General features: G+C 33.5%; 4 protein-coding genes across 5 annotated transcripts; 2 read left to right on the forward strand and 2 right to left on the reverse strand.

The window, feature by feature from the left end:
- Positions 1-129: 129 nt before the first annotated feature.
- LOC109608739 (pickpocket protein 28) lies at positions 130-2,390 on the forward strand. The gene is made up of 9 exons (XM_020025270.2): positions 130-228; positions 283-465; positions 523-765; positions 821-926; positions 973-1,124; positions 1,183-1,652; positions 1,705-1,764; positions 1,817-2,009; positions 2,066-2,390. The coding sequence occupies exons 1-9, from the start codon at positions 152-154 to the stop codon at positions 2,295-2,297; spliced, it is 1,716 nt and encodes a 571-aa protein (XP_019880829.2). The 5' UTR covers positions 130-151; the 3' UTR covers positions 2,298-2,390.
- A 3,506-nt stretch (positions 2,391-5,896) lies between these two features.
- LOC109608608 (pickpocket protein 28-like) lies at positions 5,897-8,602 on the forward strand. Its single transcript, XM_020025104.2, has 9 exons — positions 5,897-5,959; positions 6,449-6,659; positions 6,715-6,957; positions 7,015-7,114; positions 7,165-7,316; positions 7,430-7,631; positions 7,684-7,954; positions 8,014-8,275; positions 8,344-8,602. Exons 1-9 carry the CDS (start codon positions 5,905-5,907, stop codon positions 8,600-8,602), a joined length of 1,755 nt encoding a protein of 584 aa, XP_019880663.1. The 5' UTR covers positions 5,897-5,904.
- A 33-nt stretch (positions 8,603-8,635) lies between these two features.
- Positions 8,636-9,915, reverse strand: LOC109608613 (ADP/ATP translocase 1). Of its 2 annotated transcripts, none has more exons than XM_020025126.2 (4): positions 9,628-9,915; positions 9,091-9,573; positions 8,878-9,039; positions 8,636-8,825 (listed from the first exon to the last, which is right to left on the reverse strand). In XM_020025126.2, the coding sequence occupies exons 1-4, from the start codon at positions 9,832-9,834 to the stop codon at positions 8,721-8,723; spliced, it is 957 nt and encodes a 318-aa protein (XP_019880685.1). In that variant the 5' UTR covers positions 9,835-9,915; the 3' UTR covers positions 8,636-8,720. The 2 variants fall into 2 exon arrangements, with proteins under 2 accessions (XP_019880685.1, XP_019880677.1); XM_020025118.2 differs by having other exon boundaries at positions 9,625-9,915.
- Positions 9,916-11,145: 1,230 nt separating this feature from the next.
- LOC109608557 (MOXD1 homolog 1) lies at positions 11,146-21,430 on the reverse strand. The gene is made up of 8 exons (XM_020025005.2): positions 21,293-21,430; positions 19,933-20,326; positions 14,908-15,063; positions 14,507-14,680; positions 13,168-13,453; positions 12,137-12,818; positions 11,748-12,081; positions 11,146-11,684 (listed from the first exon to the last, which is right to left on the reverse strand). Exons 2-8 carry the CDS (start codon positions 20,299-20,301, stop codon positions 11,520-11,522), a joined length of 2,166 nt encoding a protein of 721 aa, XP_019880564.1. The 5' UTR covers positions 20,302-20,326; positions 21,293-21,430; the 3' UTR covers positions 11,146-11,519.
- Between the last annotated feature and the right edge of the window lie 3,394 nt (positions 21,431-24,824).

Genomic DNA, 24,824 nt, shown 5'->3' on the forward strand with positions numbered 1-24,824 from the left:
AAATGCGACATTTATTATATTCAAATTACCATAAATTAAATATATGAAGTCATAATCCTGTTTGGTGTGATTCCACACACAAACAATAATTATTTTTGTTCGTTAGTGTTTTGACGATTCCAAAAAATTCTTTAAGACTAAATCCACTTAAATGCAGTTAAAGATCAAGGTGATCATTAGTTTACCTCATATACCGAAAGGTACCGGATCGAAAATGTTTGGCAACTGGTAATAGATAATATAATCTCACGTTTACTTTGTAATTTTTTTTTGCTTTTGTAGTTGTTGTGGAAAACATGGTGATGTGGAAATCAGTAAAAATGGTACTAGTTCGGAAGAAGTAGAAATAAAACAAAGACGTTTTACTTTCAAGGAAAATCTACAATTTTATGCAAAAGAATACTGTGACGGAGGAACTATACATGGATTCAAATATTTGGCCGAAAATAGAACTATTTTTGAAAAGTAAGAAGTGTTTAATTTCCATTATTTTGTTTTTTTTTCACTAATTTCTCGTTGTAGAATCTGGTGGGTTATTAGTATAATATTGTCAATCACCCTCTGTGTATTTTTGGTGATAGTAACTTATGATCGATGGGAAAACGCTCCAGTCTTAGTAAGTTTTGCTACTAAAGAGACATCTATTTGGGAAGTACCTTTTCCAGCAATTACAATTTGTCCTGAAACTAAATCTCGACCAACTATTTTTAACTATTCTAAGTATTTGGATTTGAAAAAACACAATGTTGAACTAACCACTGAAGAGTAAAGAGAAACAGCTTGAACTTTTACTGGATACGTTACAAATATTTTATTTTAGGGAAGAAAAATTTGGGTACTTATCTCTGATATGTGAGAGAAAATCTGGCATAGTTTACAAATCACATCATTTATCAAAAAAACATGTATTCGATTTTTTCGACCAGGTAAATGATAAAATAACTTTTACATTATTCACAAACAATATTCCAGGTACAACCAAAATTTATGGACAACATATCTGAGTGTAAATATTTGGGTGAAAATTATAATTGCTCTGATTTGTTTTTTCCTATCATGACAGATGAGGGAGTTTGCTACACCTTTAACCTCTTGGACCGATCAGAAATATTCACTGATGTAGTGTGAGTTTTTTTTTAATTAATATTATACTAATTAATTTACATATAATTAATAATACAGTACCCATTATAAAAATTATCATTCCGCCCCAAAATCTGAGGGCTGGAGTTTAGAAAAAGGCTATAATTCCAACGTTGGCATCAAAACCTATCCAAAACGTGCTCTTTTCTCTGGTGCAAAATATGCCCTTGAAGCTAAACTCACAATCTACGATGACGAACTGGATTACGACTGTGGATCATCTCTCCTAGGCTGGAAGATACAAGTCTCACATCCATCCAGGATGCCGAGAGTGCGTGAACAACATTTTCAAGTCCCTTTGGACAAATCAGTCAAAGCTGCTGTTTTGCCCGATATGACCGTCACTTCAGACGCCGTAAAAAACTATGACCCGTCCAGGAGGAATTGTTACTTTCCTAGTGAGAGGCCGTTGCAGTTTTTTAAGATTTATACCCAACAAAATTGTCAAATTGAATGTAAAACTCGGTATACCTATAAGAAGTGTGGATGCACTAATTTTTATATGCCAAGTAAAATTTTCTTGTTGGATTTAGTATTATTTATATTACTAATCTTTTTTAGGGTTTGCGAATATGTCTGTTTGCAGTGCTGGAATGATTAATTGTATCTATGAAGCTGAACGTCAGTAACAAATTTGTGTTAATTTTGTGTTGTTAATTATTTTGCGTTTTAGATGACTTGTTGTTTACGGATATAAAGCAGAACTTGATGAGGAAACAAGGACAACAAATCGATGATGAAATTGATTGTGATTGTCTGCCTATTTGTACTTCCATGTATTACAAAGAAGAAAGATCGATGTCAGATTGGAATTGGAGGAACAAATACCCTTTGAAACCTGGGGAAGATATTAAAAGATACAATCAGTAATGAATATAGAAAATAATAATTTATTTAAATTAAATATTATTCATGTTTTCAGGAAACACATGTCATATTTTCAGGTTTTCATGAAAGGAAACCAGTTTATAACTCTCGATAGAAGTGAATTGTTTGGGCCCACAGATTTTTTGGCTAATTTTGGAGGTTTATTGGGATTATGTATTGGATTTTCTTTACTAACATTGATAGAAGTTATATATTACTTAACCGTTCGAATTGTTTGTAATATTATTTTGTACGGCAAAAGAAATTGGTCTGGAAAAATTGACTAAAAAATGTACAAATAATTAATATTATTACTTATTATTTTTTGTACTAAATCTTTTAATAGTTCTTACAATAATACCTATGGATTTTTTAAAATGATAGTAGTTTTTTTAAAAACCCCTTTACAGTTAAGTTACAAAAAGGCACCATTATATTCTATTAATTTTTATTAATTGTGTGGATGACATTCAAAGTTCATTGTCCATAAACGAGTGCCTAGTACCAAATATACGATATATAAAGACATGTTGTCGAAATAGTTGTTGTTTAGTAAATTTTTGTATTTGTGACTGAAATTAAATAATTTTTTTGTTTTTTGAACTATTTGTAGTGGAGTAAGTTTATATGGAGGTCTTTTTTATGTACTTGGACTCAGTTTCGTACATCTGTGTAGCAATTATCTAACATATCCTAATTTATTTCCAAAGTTGTTCATCATTTTCATTACTATCACTTCCTAAATTAAGAAGTAATTATTCTACATGAAAGTATAAGAAATATGTTTTTTAAGGCATCTTGGTTTTACATAGTTATATCTCTCTTGTTTCCGAGAAAACCATGCAACAACGAAATGATTGTGAGTCATTTTCATTTAATTTCCGCACAAATTCGTTCTCTTTCTCACTTATTTACTGTTGAAAAATAAATAATTTCTTGTTTTGAAAAGTGTAGTATTTGGCCAATATGGACTATTTTCTTACTAGTCACTTTGAACCCAGATAATGTTAATGATAAAGAAAGCAGGATAAATTGGTAAATCCACATTGAAAGCTAGTGAAACCGGTGGTAGGTCAGACTTAGTAGACTGTTTGACATATCGGAGCCTGTAAAAAATCGTATTATAAACACAAATTCTCATATTTGTTCTATTAATCGAAACAATGAACTGCTGGTGTCACATTATTGGAGTTCTCAAAATTACCATGTATATTTTAATTTATTTATTTTTTAGTTAGAAAATTCACTTAATTTTATTTATTAACACAAGGTAGGAAGGGTGAAAATGGGCAATTATTGGTCGTTATCAACTATAGAGGGAGAAATTGTAAAGAAAAAAAAATTTTAACAAAATACCGTGAGCTTAAAAACAAAACTCTCGTTATTTATTTCATTCATTGAGGATTGAAGGTGGAAAATATATAATTAATATGGCAGCGCCATTATCAAAGATTCACAATCAAAATTGATTCAATTAATTTTATTTACGCATAAAGGGTTAAGTAGGGTGAAAATAGGTTATTAAGATTTTACAAGAACGTATTGTCCATTTTTTACTTGCTTAATTCTAGTAATTATCACAAAGTAGCCGAAAATTAGTTTACTAGATCAGTATAATAGGTTATAAAATTGAAACCACATTATAAAATATAATTATATTTATAGAATATTTATTAAAATTGAGATTGTTATTATCATAAACAATATTAGAAATTTGGAAAATACGTCATAGAAAACTCAGTCTTTTTTCTAAATCTGGTTATTATTCATAATTGTTACCTCAATATTTTTCAAACTAATATAAAATGCAACGCCTTTCCTCTTCTCTTAAGCTGCGCGTTTTTAACGCGACAGTCCGCTCTCTCTTCACCTATGCTCTTCCTATATGGGGCACCGCCGCTCCTTGGCTCATTACATGAGGTCCCTTGCAGGGACCTACATGAGGCTAGTGAGGTCGGCCCTTGGTGTCCCATACTATGTTCGTAACAGACAAGTCTGTTTCGAATACAACATTTCCTCTCTTTCGGAGCTGGGGCGCAAGTATGCCCTCAATCTCCGGAGATCTATCTTTCAACACTCTAATCCGGAGATTGCATGCTTGCATGACATCCAACCCTGTGAATCCGACAGATACAAAAGACCTTGTCTCTTGGCTGTCTAGACCTCTGCGTCTCTTTGGGACATCTTTTCTTTACTATGTAGCGGTTAGCTGCAAACCTCTTTAACTTTTTCCTTCTCTCTATTTTCCTAAACCTATATGGTTAACTACTCTTAGGCCATGATCTTCGGATCGGTGCCCGGAGAGGGGTTTTTAGTCGGTTAGTCCGACATTGCCTTCGACTTCCACCAGAAGGCGTCTTGTAGATTTTCACCTCTTTGATCCAATAATAATAATAAAAAAAAAACATAAAATGCAAAGTATTGCATAAATCTGTATTTATAGAAATAAAATAATACAAAATGAGAGCACTATAAAAATGTCTCAAAGGACTTTCCTTTTTAATCTTTTAAATTGCAGTTTTATTTTTTATTTAATTTTAGCTTAGGACAATTTTATTTTGCTTTTCTATTTTTTAACGTAAGTAGCAAATTGTCAAAAAGATTTCTGAATTTATTTTACATACAATTAATTACAATATCAGATATTGTGATTAAGACTCCAACTGTCTAGTTTCATACCGTATTGAAATCGTCGATTTATTACGTATGCTACAATTTTATACGATTTTGTAATACTACCGAAATCTGAATGCATTGCCACCGTTTTGAACCTATGTTTAGATTTAATTTTTGGGTTGTAAATTTCGACGCCGATTTTTTCTTTGAGAGTACGTCAGATATAAGATGAAAATTTGAGCCCAATTCGATCAAATCTGGCCATTGAAAAATTTTTTGAAATTTAAAAAAAGTCAATTTTTAGTCAGTTTCAAATATTTGTATCTCAGTTTCTATATAACTTAGAAATTCCATTCTTCTACCTTCTACTTTCATTTTTCGAGATGTTTGAAAATTTTCAGAGCTTGTTGGGAACATGATAGATTAACTTCCTTGAAAATTTGAAGCAAATCGTTCCGAGAAAAAAGTTACAGCCATCTAAAAATAACGATATTAGAAAAATCAATCGGCTTTGGATGTCCGAATAATAATGAAATCGAGATAATTAAGGAAAAAATGGGCAAATATCAACAGAATACACCTCCACAAAAAATAGAGCAGTTATTTAACTCTATACTTTGGAAGCTGTAGATCTGAGAGAATTTTAAAAACAGGTAAAATTTTGCTAATGTAGTTGTTTAGTTGGAAGCTTCCACCTAAGCCGGAAATGAATTTAATGCTAATATCTATTTGAACAGAATCTCTAAGTTACAGAAGCTGAGATACAAATGTTTACAAATTTCAAAAAATTCTCCAGTGGTCGGATTTGATCGAATCGGGCTCAAATTTTCAAGATCTGAAAATACTTCTGATGAACTTTCAAGGAAAAAGTCGGCGTCTAAATCGGTTACCCGCATGAGCACACTTTGGTCAAAAAGTAAATTTAAGTTAACTGACAGTGCATATCTTATAAGAGGTATAAATATAAATTATCATGTAACATATTAAATTAGATTTAGTAATAGAATTATAATTGCATATATGATCTAATTAATTCAATCAAATTTCAAATATAAACGACATATCAAAAAGAAATAAATACTGATAAAAAGTATCGTAAATAAAATAATTCGTGCGTAGTTCCTCTTCAAATTATTATTATTATTATGGACACATTATGTATATGCAGTTGTAATAAAATATGATTATTTTGAAACACCGATTTAAATATGAATTGCATTCAATTTTAAATTTGTCGCCAAGCCTCAACAGTTTTCATATTATGTTCGAATGCAAGCAATGTTTTCCAAGCAGGGGAATCTAAAACTTGACAGTGGTGATCATATTGAAATTGGTACGTGTTCTGCAATCCATTTGTTACAAAAATCCATTATTAATAACCTTCAAAATAGAATATACAATTTCAATGTCGAGCATTACAAGCAAATTTTTGATCGCCCACCAAACCCATTAACTTAATTAAAATAATAGCAATAAATTTTGCTAAACGCATTTTAATACACATGCCATGACAACATTCATTAAAATTCATTTCCCCTTGTTTTGCGGGGCAGGAAAACTACCCCTTATAGACTAATTGGACATTAATATGAATTAATGTGCTGTGTGTATGTATTTTCATGATAGATATTTAAGCGAAAATAAAAGAAAAATGTTAACGTAGGTCCCCAGGTGGAAGGCGTGAACTATGTTTATTAAAATTGGACGTTTTATAATTAAAATCGCTATTCTTTCGTGATCATTTTCCTGCCGTTGTTCGTTCTTTAAACATCAATCTATATAACGCCTGTATTCTGGTAGTTCTATAAGGTGTATCTTACAGATTTTGAAATGAAGAGATCTGGCTCGCTCACATCCAACGATAAAATACCAGAGAAAGAACTGGTGAAGTTGGAGAATGGACCCAAAAAATACAAGAGAAAATATCCTGGCTTTAGGAAAAATGTCCATGACTACTTCACCGAATTTACTGAAAATACCGGAATCCACGGTTTCAAATATATGGGAGAACAAAATCGCTCTGTTTTCGAGAAGTATGTATAAAATATTGCTGTGTTATAACGTATATACATTTTTTTTTGTTATCAGAATTTTCTGGGTGTTACTTTTTTGCGTTTCATTGTACTTTTGTATTGGGTTGATAATACAAACATGGGTAAAATGGGATCAATCGCCAGTTTTGGTAAGCTTTGCCAGAAGTCCTACTCCAGTTTGGCAAATTCCGTTTCCTGCAGTAACGATTTGTTCTGAGACAAAAATGAGACAAAGAAAATTCAACTTTACTGATGTCTATAATAAGTACACCAAGCAAAGAAACATATCTGAGGAGGAGTAAGTATTATCAATCACTCCGCAATAATTTTTAATATGACAATCATTTTGTTATAGATTACAAAATTTTTCAAACAGTGCATTGGTCTGCGATAACCATTTATACAATGATGGCAACAAAACAACCGACTTTAAAACCATTGAATATTTGATGGGGGTAAATTAATTCTTTACACTAAAAATTCTCTTCTAAAAAATCTTTTCCAGGTTGCACCTCAATTCTCGGACATTTTTTTCAGTTGTAAATGGACAATGCATAATGACTCCTGCTACAATTTGTTCACACCCCATCTAACCGACGAGGGACTGTGTTTCACCTTTAACATGCTCGACAAGCCCGAATTAGTTAATAATAACGTGTAAGTACGATTAATTAGATTGCAACATTTATGACGAACTTCAAATATAAAAATAATGTATCGATCAGGAATTCGGAAAAGGTGCGTCTTATGCACACAAACAATTGTTTTAGATTCCTCCACGGAGATTACATGTCACACGGTCGTAAATCCCAAGGATGGGCTCTGGAAATGGGCTATCCAAAAGATTCACCCAAGGACACGTTCCCCAGACGCGCCATGTCGGCTGGAGCAGCAGGAGGCTTGTTCTTGGTTTTGTCCGCTTACAAGCAAGATTTAGATTACATATGTCGCGGGCCTGTCCAAGGATTTAGAGTAATCCTTACTGCCAAACAAAAAAATTTGTTACTAACTTATATGTTTATAGATTCTCTTGCACAATCCTGCAGAAATTCCCAGAGTCCAAATGCAATATTTCAGAGTACCATTGAATCAGGAGATGGTGGTGGCTATAAAACCGGACATGATGACTACTTCAGAAGGTTTAAGGGATTATGACCCTATGAGGAGACAGTGCTTTTTCTCTAGTGAAAGAAAATTAGCGTTTTATAAAAGTTATACTCAACAAAACTGTCAGATCGAATGCTTAACTAATGCCACTCTAGCTGCCTGTGGATGTGTCGCCTATTATATGCCTCGTATAAGATAATCTATTCTCTTAAAATATTTTAAAATGTAATTTGTTATTTTTTTGTAGATGAGGAACACACGGATATTTGTGGCTCTGGTAGTATAAAGTGTATGTTCGATGCACAAAGTGCTCTGTTGGAAAAGGAAGTACAGGAAGGTTTGGATAATATGGCAATCGACGATTTGGAATTGAGTTCCATGAACATTTCAAACTGCAACTGTTTACCAGCTTGTACATCTTTGACCTACAACGCGGAAACTTCTCAAGCAGAGTTCAACTATAAAGAGGTTTTCCAAGCTTACGAGGCCAACATCAGTGAATTTCCAGGGTAAAAATTAATAAATAAATAATTAAAAACTCTTTGATATGAAATAATAAATAAATAATTTTTAACAGAATACAGATGTCGAGGCTGACGCTCTTCTTCAAGGACCAGCAGTTCATCACGTCGGAAAGGAACGAATTGTATGGCCAGACCGATTTCCTTGCCAACTGTGGAGGTATTCTGGGCTTATTCACAGGTTTCTCTTTCTTGTCCATCGTTGAGATATTCTACTTTTTGTCCTTGAGGCTGATATGCAACGTGAAGAAATATGGAAGAAAGTATTGGTCCGCTTCTCCAACTTTGATCAACGACGATGGTTATCTACATTAAATAATATCTTTTTACACAAATATAAACTCTGAATGTTTGAAATCACTATAATATTATACAGTAAATATACAAGTTATAATACAATACATTTTTATTATCGTTTTAAACGATACAAGCATCACTTTTTAATTTTGTTCTTCCAATCAGTTGCGTCGAGAATTAAATCATACAAAGATAGAACCAAAGCACTGCTAACAGAACGAACCGAATTTACCAGAGCACCCTGCAAAACATCATTGAGAACATACTAACTAAATTTAACATTAGTAACCAACCTTGTAGAAAATGCGGATACCACCTTGTTTGTATAATTTTCTTACTGCATCCCTGCTATTGTTGAACAGCTTATACTCTTTTTCCCGTGCAGAATCTAACATTAACCGTCTCCCAACAGTGTCAAATGGATAAGCCGCGCATCCAGCTGTAACTGTAGTCATCTAAAATTTAACTAATCAACTTTAATTATAAAAATGAAATTATTTTTAAACCATAGCAAGAAGAAAATTGGGAAGAAAAGGAACTTTCCCGTCTTTGATGTTGGACCATTTCAAATATCTATCTTTGGAAAGTGCGTGCAGTCCAAAGTATAATCCTCGGTACCAAAATATACCTTGACATTCAACGATCCATCCTTTGTAGTAACCTAAGAAGCCTTCTCTATGGTATACCTTGTAAATACAATTAGACAACCCAGAATATTCTCGTTGAACTCTATCTTTAACAAAATGTGGGTCTGATCCAAAATCACTAGCTAGTTTGGTTTGACAAAATTCTAATGGGTATAGTAATGTACCAGTGGTAAATCCGGCTAAACCTCCGCAACTGAGTTTAGAAAATGCGAAATATTTCTTGGTGTCATAAAAAAGATTGGAGATGTTGTTATAAATGTCGTTGAAAGCAAAGTTGAAAGCCATTGTGGGGAAAGTTCTGATCAGATTGACCCCGTTGCCTCTCCAAAAAGCCAAATAACCCTGAAATATATCAAATTTTCTTCTATATATATATTTTCTCTGTTGTTATACAACCTGTTCTTTGGGGATTCGTCTCAAGACATCCAAAACACCATTGTAAGGTTTTCGTTCTCCTGTTAGTACTTGATAAGCAGATCCTTGATTTTGGAGTATCATTTTCGTACGCTCCATTGGAGCCACTAATGTTTTAGTAGTCATTGATATTGTTCCTGATAAGAAAAAGGTGATTGTGATCTCCTTTGCACGATCGAGATGAACCATTTTGATCTTCGGGACTTCATTCACAGAAAAAATTTTGAAAATAATCCAAAGAGAATTTTGTAAGGTTTTAAATGAAAAAATATAAAGACATATACGTATAAGTATGTCAACGTGACATATGTTTCAAATTCTGTTAGTCAGTTGGTTGTTCTAATGCAAATCGGAATCATAAGAAACTGAGATATGTTTCAAATCTTGCTAGACAGTGTATTGTTCTATTGCGAATGAATGAAATCATAAGAAGACAGATCATTTTTAAAACTGAAAATCGGTTTTATAAAAGACATCTGTCGAACAAACTCTGCACCACATTATAGAAGTAAACTATAACACTGTATCTTTTAAATTAAATCAATAGGTATCGCTTAGTTTTCGAATTGTTTAAGCTCTGTAGAAAGTATTTGAAATTATTTTTCATTCGAATAGCTTGTTTATTAAATAAAATAATATTAATTTGTGTTGCTCATATATCAAGTTACAATTTATATATCTTGTTCTTTTCTAACAACGTCAACAATTTCGAGTTATAGTGGATTATCTAAGTATTCTGTATGAGAATTTGAACTCAATTTTTTTTATTTTTACAATACAAAAATCGTTTTACTATGTTTGAATGAAATTTTTGGTGTTTTACAATTCAAATATCCTTTGAATAATAAACTAGTAATCTCCTTAGAAAAATACAAATTTATTACGCATAACTTGAAAGAAGCAGCTCTGGGCAGTTTATCTTTGTCGTACGGCAAACGCACTCATCATGGAAATCATTTTAACAAACAACTTCTGTCTCGACACATTTACAGACAAAAAACTCGGACTTTTTCAGCGAAATAACTGACTGGATAATTTTTGGACCGACACAACACAACAAATTTAGACGGGTTTTCGACTAAACCCCGCCGTAATTGAATATTCACAAACGTGATCCCCCGCTTTTTGATTACAAATTCACCGTACGACTCCCAGGTAAATTTACACGCGAAATTCATAGCGGAGTGTCAACAAAAAACCCACCCTCAATTATGAACACGCAAAGAAACACCCGGGGGACGAATCATCTTATTGTCGGCGTACACTCGTGACATAAACACCTTAAACTCCCCTGCACTGAAACTTCGTATAAAATAGTTTTGGAACATGTGATTTATACGACCGGATGTATTGTAGAGGTTTTGGTAATTCGAAGTATTTCAATGGATTTCATGCATGTTGAAAACAATGTCGGTTACAGTCTCTGAAAGTTACTGAAACTGTTGATGTTCTATTTTGCTTTGGTTGGATGAAATAAATCGTAATCGCAATTAAATTATACAAAATATATTGATTACTTAAAAGTAATAAGTACAGGTTTTGACTGATTTAAAACTAATTAGTTTACGGTTAATTTCACAGCATCTTGTCAGCCTATAAAACTCTTATAAACTTATTTCTACTTCTAGTTATTTGGTAATAATTCGATATGTACAAGTGAACTAATGATAATGTGACTAAATATATACAGGCAATTTATAAAATACACACGCGACGAAAATAAATAAATAAAGTATATCTAAAATAAAACTATAATTACAAACAAAACAGTAAAATTTCAATAACTAAAAGTGTTTCTACCATTTGCAAAAGTATAATTTGAAGTGCGTTTTCAAGTGTAAGGGTTTCTTGCTTAGGATATTTTTTGGTATTGGTTAATGAAAATGTAAAATCAATGAACTGAATATAAGAAACAATTCTGGCAAAATTTTTGTGGACAAAGAAATTGCAAATGATCTCCTCTGCTTGTAACTGCAACGAATGCTGTTTTCTCCGTCTTCATATGACGAGAACTTTGGCAAGTTTTCTATGTTTTCTTTCTGAAAATTAATTAAAATTAAAAATAATTAAATCCTTTTACAAATTATAAAAGTAGAACTTACAATAGCTAATGAATCATCTCGTTTCCTACAGAAAGTTAAATGTAACCCTGTGTAAAAGTACTCCTCCATCTTTTTAGTTAGAATAGTTTCGTTGTAAGGAATATTTTGCAAATGAGAGGTGAAGGTCTTGTTCCTGAACTCAGCTGGATCCTTGATTATCAACTTATCAAATACTGAGGTACCTTCACTTGTTTCTCCTTCAATACTAAATTCTTTGGCATTTTGTAGAGCTAGGATTGCCCTACGATTTGCTTCCGGATTCGTTTCATCACCTGGATTGTATTGGAACAGAGGCTTTTTGGTTGTCGATTGAGGTTTTTCCACTATTTCCGAACTGTAATAAAAACAACCGTCAATACGATAAACAGATTACACAATTAACCACTTACTCTCCTTCCAGTAGACTTTTCTCAACCTCGGACATATTCTTCCCGTAAAACTCCTTCACGCCTAGATTCTCAAAAAAGTACTTAACAGGAGGAATTGAATAGCACCCAGCAAGTTCAGTTCTGGGATAATGAAGAACAAAGGCCAAACACATTTCTTCAGATGTCGAATAGCCCCCTAAGGTAGGTTTATCTCTATTTACAGTTGAATAAGAGCACTCAGTTATCAATCCGTCGCCGGGAAGAATCGTCGTTGCTTGAGATAACGTCCTCGATTGCTGATAGTTAAAGTCATAATGATCATCTTGAGCCAAAGGTGGCAATTCCTTCCCACCCCTCACATGTCTCAACTTCAACTTCCGTCCCGCCAAATGCGAATGTAACATAACCGAAACAACATTGATGCCATCTTTCGGAAACACAGACTTCGTACAACCGAAACTGCAATAGCCGGCGGTCTTGTACTCCTGTTGATAAGGCGGGATGAAGTGAAGTGTGGAGGGTGCCACTCCAGTTATCAGAATTCCACCCTCATTCTCCCGCAGCTCGTTGGTGTAGTGAAGGCGTAGACCGGATGTGTCAACGGCTTGAACCATTGAAGGGTTATCGAAGTGAACTTCTAGCATGTAGAATGCATTTTGGCGACCGGTTAAGGGCAACCCCACTTGTTTTGGGAAGAACTCGCCTAAAATGATTAAAATGCTAGTAAGATGTTAAGACAAGGTGCGTCAATCGAGTGCTTTATTGATTCACATGACTAATTTATGGAAATTATTTAAAACTGTATGAAGAGTAAATCAAAATTAGAATGATACGTCAATTTTTTCCGATACATTTACATTTTACATTAGTAAATATTAGTCTAGGAATATTTGGCAACGGGTATTTAAAATATTAATTTTTGTGCACTGCACGTTAAATTAGAAATATCGTTTTGTTATGAAACATATTCGGCTACCCCTATACAGTATTCAAATCTTTCAGAATTATGTTTGTTTAATTTAATTTTTAATTTAATTAAATATAGTTTTTACCTTTTGAACCGACTGCCCAGGCAACTAAAGGAGTTAAACATTTTTCCCAGTCCATAGGCATGTTAGTATAGCACAGTTGTCCCTCTTCGTCTGAATATTTCTCCCATATTTTCGCATTTGCACTTCCATCTAATTGACATTCGTGCATGATCATGTGGTGAATCATCTTAGAATGATTCTTGCCGATTAGTGGTTCGTATCCAATTATGTGGTGTTTGGTGTTCAGGATTGGGGCTTTGAACACTTTGCACCAGTAGATTGTGTTCATATTATCCGTAACTTTAAACTGTAAACACATGAAATGTATAAGCAATGGGTAATTTATTTTGAAGTAAAAGCAGGACAAATATTTGTCATATTATTGAGTTTTAGGGAGTTATTTTTGTTGATATTGAAGTGTAAACATAAAATAAATTTTAATTTTAGTAGTGACATTGGAACAAGCCACTTTTTAGTAAAGTGATTATTGAAAAGGCTTTTTTATTTGCCTAAGCGAACATCTGTCTGTAAGGTAACAGTCAACCATTAGGTCAGGTAGAAATAAATACTTTCGGGCATCGCTCTACATTAAATTTATTTTCTTCATGAAATTGCCTGACACTTAGTAACTTTTATTCAATATTTGGTTAAGACAAAATATGACTTGAAACTTCTGAAATATGCAAACAACTGAGTTTCCTGACGAGCAAACTCATCAAAATTCATCCACAACCACATTTCTCTCGCATGTATACATATTTTATCACTCCCTCATCACCTAATATAAATCTAACTGGTCAGAACCCCTTCTTCTCACCCAAAATAAAAATTCAACCAAGCAACACTATCGGAATTCGCGGTTCTGGGATATGTTATCAGCCAAGATTTATGTACGTGTGTGGGATAAAGGGTTTTATGTAAATTGTGTATGTGTGACGGAAGGCATTTTAAACAAGAGGACAATGGTTTGGTAAATATATAGGGGATGTGTCAGTTGTCGGAGTGTCTGGCAGGAATTCCAGAATGACGGGAGCACTGAGCGATGGAAATGGTCAAGAAAATACGAATTTCTGACAGCGCGAAATTATGATAAATTATCCGCAGTTCAAGGGTTTAGTTTCGGTCGATAAGTGTTATTCGGATATGCTAAAATTCTCTTTTGGGTCATAAAACGTGAATTAAACGTTTTCCCAGGCACATTTACAATTGATTCCGCCTTAAACAATTGTTTGTCACAGTCGCGTGATTCATATCGAATATAAACGACCAATTCCCTCACCTGTTGAATAATAATCAACAGAAAAGAACGGCCATAAATACATTCATTAAATAAATAACCGTTACATAACAAAGCACTTACGTTTTTGAACGTCACATCCCAATGTCTGACGTTGGTGTTGGGGGGCTGTTGCAAAGGTGAAGGTCCTAACAAATGTAAGCTTTGCACTCCCCTATTTTCCTCGTGGTAGATGAAACCACCGCCGTGTGGTGGATCGATGTCGTGGAAGGCCCAAATCATCCTCACGGTGTCACTCTGCAAATCACATTATTTTGTCTATAAGAGCGTGTTAAAACCCAAATGGAAGACATAAATCAGCCTCCCATGTTCAATAAATATTGAATGGAGACGATTTTCAGGGGGGATGTTCGGTAGCAAGGCGAAAACACGTTAAAAAACAACAGCTCTAAGGCCGCACAAAGATCTTTTCTTGCCAAGTAAAACCAGCTCTTAAATAAATATTGATCGGAAGTTCCACTTACATTGAGGACGTAATCGTTGGGATCGCATGTGTCCAAAGCACGACGGAACTCGATGACTGTGTGGGTGTCGTTCTGCTGTCCCCCCATGAGGGTGTAATTGTCTACTTCGTCCCGGATTGGGGCGCTTCCCTGGCTCTTGGGAACACCGTGACAGTCCTTGAAAAAAATGCAAATTCTCAATTAGGATGGCCGGATACAAGTTGAGAGAGGAATATAAATTTAATTCAATTTTTTTTATTATTATAAAGGTTGGGTTACTAATTATGAATTAAGAGCAAATTTTTTAACGGTGTGTACAATTTTTTTTCTTGTTGTCCTTTAACTTTCTAAACAAACACAATTTGGAATGCAAAATTTGTATCTCGAAGGGATAATATAATGCGTTGGCCGTGGATTAAAGACTTTGTTAACGATTTTGAAATTCCCCACGGTATCTATTGCCTTGTACGATCATCACAGAGAGCGCGGGCAGAAAATTAATTAAAAATTTAATGAAACCCATACAGCAACAGGATAATTGTCCATAAACTATAACTACTTGCAATAACCGTCCGTCACGACGACTTAAAAGCTATTCACACGGCAAATAAACTTCCTCCCGGCATCAAATTATATTACCTACATCTAATCGATTCCATTTTAATATTTTCTTGTATTTTTTCCCAGTAAAAGATTTTTCTCATGCACAAACACACGAGTATGCTGGAGAAATTATAAGTGAAGTTTTATGAAACGAAATTTTAAAAATAAATATTCTCGGAATACGACAAAAATAATCTGGGTATCAAAGAACTTAAGGGCGTCTCAAGTTACTTTGAGCCATCTCAGATTACAGGAACAAATTGCAAATTTAAATAATGATACAGTATTAATTTTTTATTCAGTCACAATAACGTAATTTATTACGTTTCACGTTCTTAATCTCTCTAGACTGGCATCAAGTTTTTTCCTTAAATAAATTGCTGATTAAAGAAAGGCCACACTCGATGTAACATTTACATAAAACATTCATCCTGCCGAGTTTTTTCTTCGAATGCGAATAATCTAATATAAGAGCGGGGATGACACCGCCGTCAAAGATGAATTGTTAACGACCCCACTCAAATCTAATTATTATTTATTAGGCTTTTGTCGTCGTCGATGAAGTTACAAATTGTCAATTTGATGGGAATAATTTCTAAATGCGTGTCAAAGAGTTTTTAACAGTTGTTATAAGAAGTGCCGCCTCAATTCAAGTTAACAAGAACGCGTTTTAAATTGTTGCAGTGAAAAATTGGGAGATCCGATCCCATCATCATAGAGGTTCGTGTGACGGTGCGGCTAACGAAAGAATTGGAAGAAGGGTCTTGGGTTAGTTTTCACACGGCCAACCGTCATAAGCAATGTAGTGGAAAATAATAAAACCACAGATTTAAATCCAAATTTAATCCGTGCCATTATTCGTTCAATTGGTGGTCTTTGTTCTCCTTTAACAATGGGATCTTCGATGTCTTTGTAACCCTATGTCCCTAATGCATTTTTCAATCTTATTAATATGTTACTTCCATTCGTTTTAAGAAAAGACCATAAAATTTGTCTATATACTTTGCTTATATATAATAATATACAACTATTGTATAGCCAAACAGAGTCGATATAAAAAGTGTAATGCTGATCATTATTTTAAAGAGTTGCGATAAAATTCTGGAAAGTGTAATAGAATAACCGTTCCACTTATTTACATTATACCACGCTAAATAAATTTTAAACACGTTGTTAAACACGAGTGATTTTCTACAGGCTCCAAAAAAAAAAAAAAAAACAGACTAAACTAATTAATCGGGTCTGTTTTGCAAAATATATTTCGTTTATCCAATCTACGCCAATGATAATTGTGTATAATCGGCGTTAATTAGTTTCCCACTTGGTATTAATTATGTGAAAGAGTGATATACCGGTGCTGTTATTAATTTTTGTAGTCTCCCACACAAGGATTAAAAACAATGTGTTCATAAAATAAAACTGTACTTTTTAAAAAATAATTTACTTCCTGTTGTTGTTAATTGGCTATTATTAATTAATTACTTCAGATATGAAGTTTCATATAATATTTGGTTCACAAATTTAAATCTTAACAGTTTAAAATGATTTACGTCCTGTTACTATTAATTAATACTGCATTAGTTCAGATAATTTACTATTTAATAAAAAAATCATCATTAATTTGAAGCAAGAAACAGTTACAACTCTTTTTGTATTAAATTAAATATGATGGTACATAAGGGAAGTATAGGGAAATTGGCTTTGGAGAAAACTTTAACTTTTCATATCCTCGTTTTTGAGAATTTTAAAGAGCACTGCAAAATACTGATTATGTTATAAAGGCATATAAATATATCAGAAAAAACTACGACCATATTTATTTACGATATGATACGATTTAAATTTGACGAATATATATTTTAATATTGTAACATAAAAATATAATTTATCTTTTCATTGTGTAATGATGCCCACCTTCCCTATAACATATTAAAATCTTATATCACTTAAAATCAATAATCAAGAATTATTATATAATATATTTCTATTTTTCAGTATATTTTAATTATTTCAAACAAACTGGTTACGTTAGAGTAGGTTTTCCAATACCTTATCAATACTTACATATTCCAAAAATGAAAATTAAATATTTGCCGAAGACAAATTTATCCAACTGATCCCCCTGCGTTATCAAAATCAGATAAATTTAATTAATAATATCTAACAGAAATACATAACATATAAGAAATTTGTAATTTAATTGTCAACATTGGTGAAAATATTGAATTTGAGTTTGAATATGTTTGAAAGTAATAAAATATATGAAAAAATAAATGTGAAATATGTATGAATTGTTTCCACATTCCAGTTGCCATCACTTCGTTTCCTTTCCGCCTCTTCCCATGATTACACATACAGGATATTGTTGTTAATGAATGCTAAATCCGATTTACTGCAAATACGTTATGTAAACAACCTACACAAATGCAATCTTAATAACTGTCTAAAACATCCGACATTTTTGCCGTCGATAGTCTCATTCAACCGTTTAATAGATTCGCCGAGCATAATAAAGAGATTCAATTATTAATCGGGCACAGACGTTTATTGTTACGATCGGACGTAAAACACGCAATAAAATCCGATGAAAGCAATAAACGTTTCAGTGGCAAATCAAACGATATCATTTTCCGAATTTTTTCGCGTGTACGTTCGATTCGTCAGGCATCCGGTTTCCGATTTTCGACAGGGCGGGAAGTTCATTATGCGCCGGAAGGCACGAGCGGCGACGGGGCAGGTGGTACCCACCATCTGTTCAAGGGGGATGGTCGGAAATATTTTTTACCAAGACGGTTGTGTAATGTTCTCGGAAGAACGACGCCCGTGAATGACAATGGCGCGTTGAAATTTGAATCACGGCCCGACTTAAATTAATCCCGGCCGTTATTCACGACACATCGCGAACAGCGCAACTGGATAAACTGAGATTGTACACGGACAAATGGAATTTAATGCACAATGGGATTTAATTGAGTCGAAATTTTGTGTGTGAAAGATTAAAATGGGCACCTGAACGGCATTAAAGTCGATTTTAAACGTTTGGCATTTAATAAAACCGGCACTTCCGGTCAGGTGTTATGGTGGTGTATGGAAAATATGGTAATGAGCAATTGTGCATTTTCATTATGTCATAAGCTCTGTTGGTGGTTGTCGTTTTGGGGTGGAGTACATGTTTTTTTATTCATTTGAATGTCTGGACACATTTTTGTTTAAATTGGGTTTTGCTACCAATTTTATTTAACCACATTATAAAAAGGATGGAATAGAACGTTTTTTCAAATGTAGTTACAAGTTAAATAAGTTTATAAAGTTCGGAAATAAAATATAGAGTTTTATGAAATCAAAGGGCAGGGGTTTGTTACATTGGTTAATTTATTTGAGAAACTTTAGAAAAGGTTCTTTAATAAAATTGTTACTTATAGGACTGATATTTGTTTTAGAACATGGAAAAACTTTTTAAATATAAACATTTTTATATTTAAGCCAACGAAAAATAAAATTCAAAAATCTCTTTCATATTGACACTTTGCGTTGTCGTTAAATGCGAAATAAATTTAATCGAAAATTAAAACTGGTTATGATAATTTGAACATCCAAACAAAAATCTTTTAAACGCAGCAAATATAAATCGTTTTGACCCAATTAACTCTCAAAGTTATTTTAAGATAATAAACAAAAATCTCACAACAAAGTTAGATCGTTTTAACTAAATTAAGAAGTAGATTTAGTATAAACATCATTCATTACGTTTAGGTAATTTATCGTGCGGTAAAGAACTTAAATCCTCGATTTAGTCAATCCCCTCCATTATTACGCAATCCTTTCAGTGCCTAAAACTATTCCGCTCCCTTATCATTCCCATTTTTCTTCGGGGCATTAAAAAGTTCAGGGCTCATAAATGGACTGTTCATCATCCTCGAAAATCTTGTGGTTTGATAAACGACTCTTGTTTTGAGTTCGTACAACACTACAGGGATTTTTACAATGGTTGGATACAGACATGTAAGTATCACTTCGATGCAAGTGAATTATTAAAACGTTCGCTCATTGCTTTAATCTTACTCAAGTTCAAAGATTTATCAGATTCCCTTGGAACGTCCAGAGGGAAATCATACTACTCGTAGTTAATATAAGTGACTGGTGAAAAAAAAACTTTCGTCTTGCCTAACGACTCAATAATTACAGAAATGTGTAACGTATCTCTTTCGTTGTTTTTCACGGTTGTAGCCTCCACTTCCTTACTACTGGCCCCATACCGGAAATGAACAGGTAAATAAATTTTCACTTCCCGTGGAATTCGCAAGACTTCTCAGAAATGATGAACGTTATATTAAAATAAATGTGTTAACTGAATATGTTCGTTCATACTTTCGAAAAATAATACAAACATAAACAGAATTGTAATAATTTAACTATTTTAAACAAACAATTGAGTTCATTTACCAGTAAGAATGCTTTTCCATTTCCATCGTCAACCCATCCAATAACAATGTCGGCGTTTTCCATCCCGCCATCAGGACTGAAACCGATGCCAATGTATCCTTTTGTCCTTGCTTCGACCCTAAAAAGTATCTCCTGATGTCTCGGTTGCCACCTCAACACAACGAAACCATTCCTGTCCAATTCTTCTGAGTGGGTCCATTGAGCCAGATCGTTGACTTGCCTCTTCGTCCTGTCGAGCGTGGCAGGAATGTAATCCTCGTAATCCAAAACGTTTCGTTCTTCCACATGTCGCACGTAAGCGTCGAGAAGATCGTCTTCCGCACGGCATAAGTTAAACAGGGCGAATAAGTAAAATACACGAAGGTCCATTATTATTGAATCAGTTTATCATCTTCTGCAACAAATTTAAAACAGTCCACATCTGCCGTTTCCATACAAAAACACATTGCGTTGAATAACGATTTTATTCATGGTTGTTTATGATAAGCAGCGGTTTGTGATAAGATCGTCGGTTGGTAATTAATCAAGGTAAATTTAATTTGAATATCATAATTGGCTGGTGTCTGTATGGAGGAGCAGTAAAGATTATTTCTGCTATCGTAACAACGGTTTATTGTTAATTAAAAATAATTAATTGTGGGACGGTGCTAAAGTTCGGTGTTTGCTTCCTGAATGAATGAATAATGAATGGATGATTGTTTTGATTCGATTTTGCGGTAACTGAGTCAACTGAAATGAAAACAAGATGAAGATTTTGTTATTGAATTTTAAAGAAGATAAATTGCAAGCATTGAATTGAATACACAAGGTTAACAAGTCTTAATTTGTAGATTTCAAGTAGATTAATAAGGATTACAAACATTTAGTAATACGATAAAAATGAAATTATACTCAAGGAAAGATAAAGTATAAAAAAGTTCAAAGTATTGCATTTTTAACTGTGAAAATTGAGACAGAATTATCACTATCATAAAACCAGTTTTTTAAGCAATATCTACTGGAAAAAAAAAAAATAAAGAAAAATAAGGAAATTAATTAGATGAACACAAATGAGAGCAAGTTCTTGTAAAATAAAAAACCGTGGCATTTCCTACAGACTATCAGCACAATTAATATATTCCCGCGTTCTGAAGATCACATCCTTTTCATTTCATTTATAGGCTCTTTCAAGAACCAGTATTTATCCGACCGGAAATCAAACAAGCAAAAAAAATTATGTGAATATTATATATAAAGTTGTATTTGAATAAATTAATGATAATTTTAAGTTTTAAAATAAATTTGTCACTCCAATTTTTAGTGTTTGTTTGTTGTTTAGGTGAATAATTTTGAGTGGAATTGTAAAATGATTACAACTTACCTAAAACAAATCAAAAACTAATCCAAATTGCTAGTCATTAAAGGACCAAAAACTGAAAAACCACCACTAAAATAAAAAGTAAATTTTCGCACTCGGGAACTAACATGAACCGATCAATAGTTGGTACCGGCGTTGCAGGCGGCACGACGACCGAAATGGTACTGGCGGTGCCGGTGTGCTGCGGGGCACAGCCCTCTTCCTTCCAATCGGCAGCCGGCCGGCTACCTACAGATGGGCAGCCTATGATTTCTTGTCACTTCCACCTTTTGGTATCTAAACTTCGTTCTGATATGAAGATCTTATTATTTATTTGTTTATTTATTTATTTATTTTTAGAAAAAATAAACCAATCGTTTTTATAAACAATGCTTACCAATAAACCTTGGTAAGTTCTGATATCTTAAGATGATGGTGTTAAATTAAGGAAGAAAGGGCAAGGAGGAAAAAGGTTAAAGCAGCTTGGTACTTCTATAATTATTTAATTTAATGTAATTTGTAACAAAGTTTAACATAGATGAACTATTAAAATAAGACAATTTGAAGTGAATTAAATAAAAGTACACCTTATTCTAATTTGATAAATAGTAGTTTGTACTTTGGGATGAATACATAAGCAGCTTCATTGCATTTAATTTGGTTCAATTCGAAGAACCGTTCGCTTTTATTGGTTTCCTGCGCAGTAATCAAAACGTACCACGTTGTTCCTGCCATTGAGCAAAACCTACAAAAATCCTCAAAATAAATTCATTAGACATAATCAACACGCTCATTCATTCATTTCCACTATTTCCTCGAGTAACTGAATTTATGAATGGATCTCGTGTTTTTTCTACGTCACGAATTGGATGTGCCTACGATCGAACCTTGAAAGTGTCCACTCCCCTGTGGAGCACGAATCGAAAACGGATGTGAGTCGGTAGGTAAAACCGCTTGGTAAACGACTCTTCTCACCGATGGTACATTTAATGGGCATGTTGGCCTTCGTACCGGCCAAAAAACTGAACTGGCGCCGAACAAATTACGAACGAATTTTATGAGAACTAATCCATCAATTGTCATTTCATTCGTTTCAAAATTGAAATTTTTTATCCACTGATTATCCGCAATATTGAAGCGTGCTTGTTTTTTTTGTGAGAAAGTGTTTTTCACATTTCTATTTTATTGTGCAATTTGCGACAATTCGTTTTATTTCCCATTTGCAAAACGTCATTCAATACGGTTTAAGTAAAACCCCCATTTAACATAAATTATCTTGTGAAATTAAAACTTTCGTTGTTATCAATCGAGCCTATTAATAGATAGATGATTTTAAAGCGTCTCATTAGGAACAGGCCGAACTTGATTTAATGCATGCATGCAATTTAATCACGTAGGTTATAATGAACTTGCTGATGTACTGTCAATAATTAATCATATAATGACGATTTAATATTATTTACGCTCAAGGGGATAATTTCCTGCTGGTGACTTCGGTACAGTATAAATTAGTTTTTGTTTTTTTGTTAAAATTGAGGAAGCAGCAAAATGATTGTCTAGAGTAAACAAACCAATTAATTATAGTAATCCGGCATTATAGGATATTTATTGTTTTTCTATGTCGTTCTTTTGCCCAGTTTTTGCATCTTATCAACCAGTTTAATGCGGTGTAAACGTTTAACTGTAATGATTGTTGCATCGTTGACTTAATAACTCGGATTGCTCTGGAGGTGGACCAAATTTCTATGTAAAAATCCTCAAGGGAAATCTAATCTAACAAACCCTTATTGTGGTGCGCATGTTGGAAAGAAAATTCCGGAAATCCTAGCACAGCACAATGGACCCATTATGCAGCTTTATCGGAAATTTGAATTCTCTGCTCTAGTAACTTTACATAAGGAACATTGTATAATAAAAGATTTAATTAGCGTCTGATAAAACTCCCTGGACTGCATTTATACTCCGTGCCTTACGTACACGAACGTCTGGTGCATTAATGTGATCCAATCAATCTTTTCCACGCTTTAAACTCATAGTTTTTCCAAGTCTGCAACGTTTTAATGGCATATTATAAAATTTTCAATAGTTTGTCAGTTTTTGCTTACTTTTGCCATTCAAATTTAACGACTAAAATACATTTAACAGATATGCAATCATAAAAGGTCAAATGTGTTGTGTGCTTACACTAAAAGTAAAATTTAATGCATTTGAATTTATAGTTTAGTTTGAGAATATTTATGTTATTTGTAACTGCCCAAATAGTCCACTGTGGGTAAAATAATCTGCCCACGAGGCAATTAGAGCTTCTTTTTTGTCCTTGCTTTGGTTTGTGGACATAATAACTAACATTTTTTATTTTATACTCTATTCAAATAATTTTTTTCATAATTAATTACTCTCATTTATTCGCGTTCATAGAACACAATTTTGTTTAGTCGCCAATTTCCGCTACTGCTAGTAACATAACACACATTTTATGGGTTTCATAGCATTTTTTTCGCAAAAATCCTTCAGAAAAGAGCCAGCTCAGACCAGTTCCAAGAAGTCATCTACAATGAACATTCTGATGTGTGTTTCCTTCGCTATTATTTCACGTTCATCTGGTAAGTGTAAGGGACTTTACCTGGACTCCATTGAAAATTGCACAATGCACGGAATCTCAAATATTTTCTAGCTTTTTGTCGGCAAAATCTCGGACGGTAAACGACGGGCATTTCAAAGAATCCTTCTTTTTCAAATCCAAAACGACCCAAATACATTTAACCTTTAATGAGTGTAATTTTTACAATCAACATATTTTTTAAACATCAAATTCCAAACTAAAAAAACTACAAATTCATCTGAAACCAACACCAGTTCCTTCCCGGAGATTCAAGAACGAAACCGGTGTGGAACATAAGGGGATGCAAGGGATGTAGCTGTCGAACATCTGCCGTCCGAAACAAAGGTACCCCCGAACAGATGGTCCGAGTGTGAGAAAGCTGGCACGTGCCTCGTCACCAGTGGTGGGGCGGTCGTTTCTTGGTGCACCAGTTCGTGTACCGAAATCACGGTCTAATTAAAACGACACTCAATTAAGCGAGTACAACCATTAAATTATCATTTCTGTTTAGGGAAAATGAGCTAAAATAGAGCGAGGCATAGATTATTGTATTGTGTAAGCGATGATGTATTGTTCCTGGTTTCGACGAACGTTGTGGCTCTAATATTATTAAATTAACGAGCCTTAATTCCGCATCCCTAGTTTTATTGCCGAGCGTTTCATCCCTTCCAGAACAATAATCATGAAATTGTTGCAAATGACGCCCGGAGATCGTACTGACGAATATTTTATGGGTCAAGAGATGGCGTTTGGATTTCTGTAGTTTATATAACTAAATTGTTCAATTAACTTTAAGCATTTATAATGTGTATTCCGTAAAAGATAAATGTTGATATTTCTGCATTGTTAATTGCAATAAATTAAATAGCGTTGTTTATCTTTTGCCGTGTCGCCCGCTTCTGTTATTTATTAACATCAGTTGATTGTTTATGTTTAACAAATTCGTACACACAA

The sequence above is a fragment of the Aethina tumida genome, chromosome 1 (assembly GCF_024364675.1).
Source record: "Aethina tumida isolate Nest 87 chromosome 1, icAetTumi1.1, whole genome shotgun sequence".
Lineage (NCBI taxonomy): Eukaryota > Metazoa > Arthropoda > Insecta > Coleoptera > Nitidulidae > Aethina > Aethina tumida.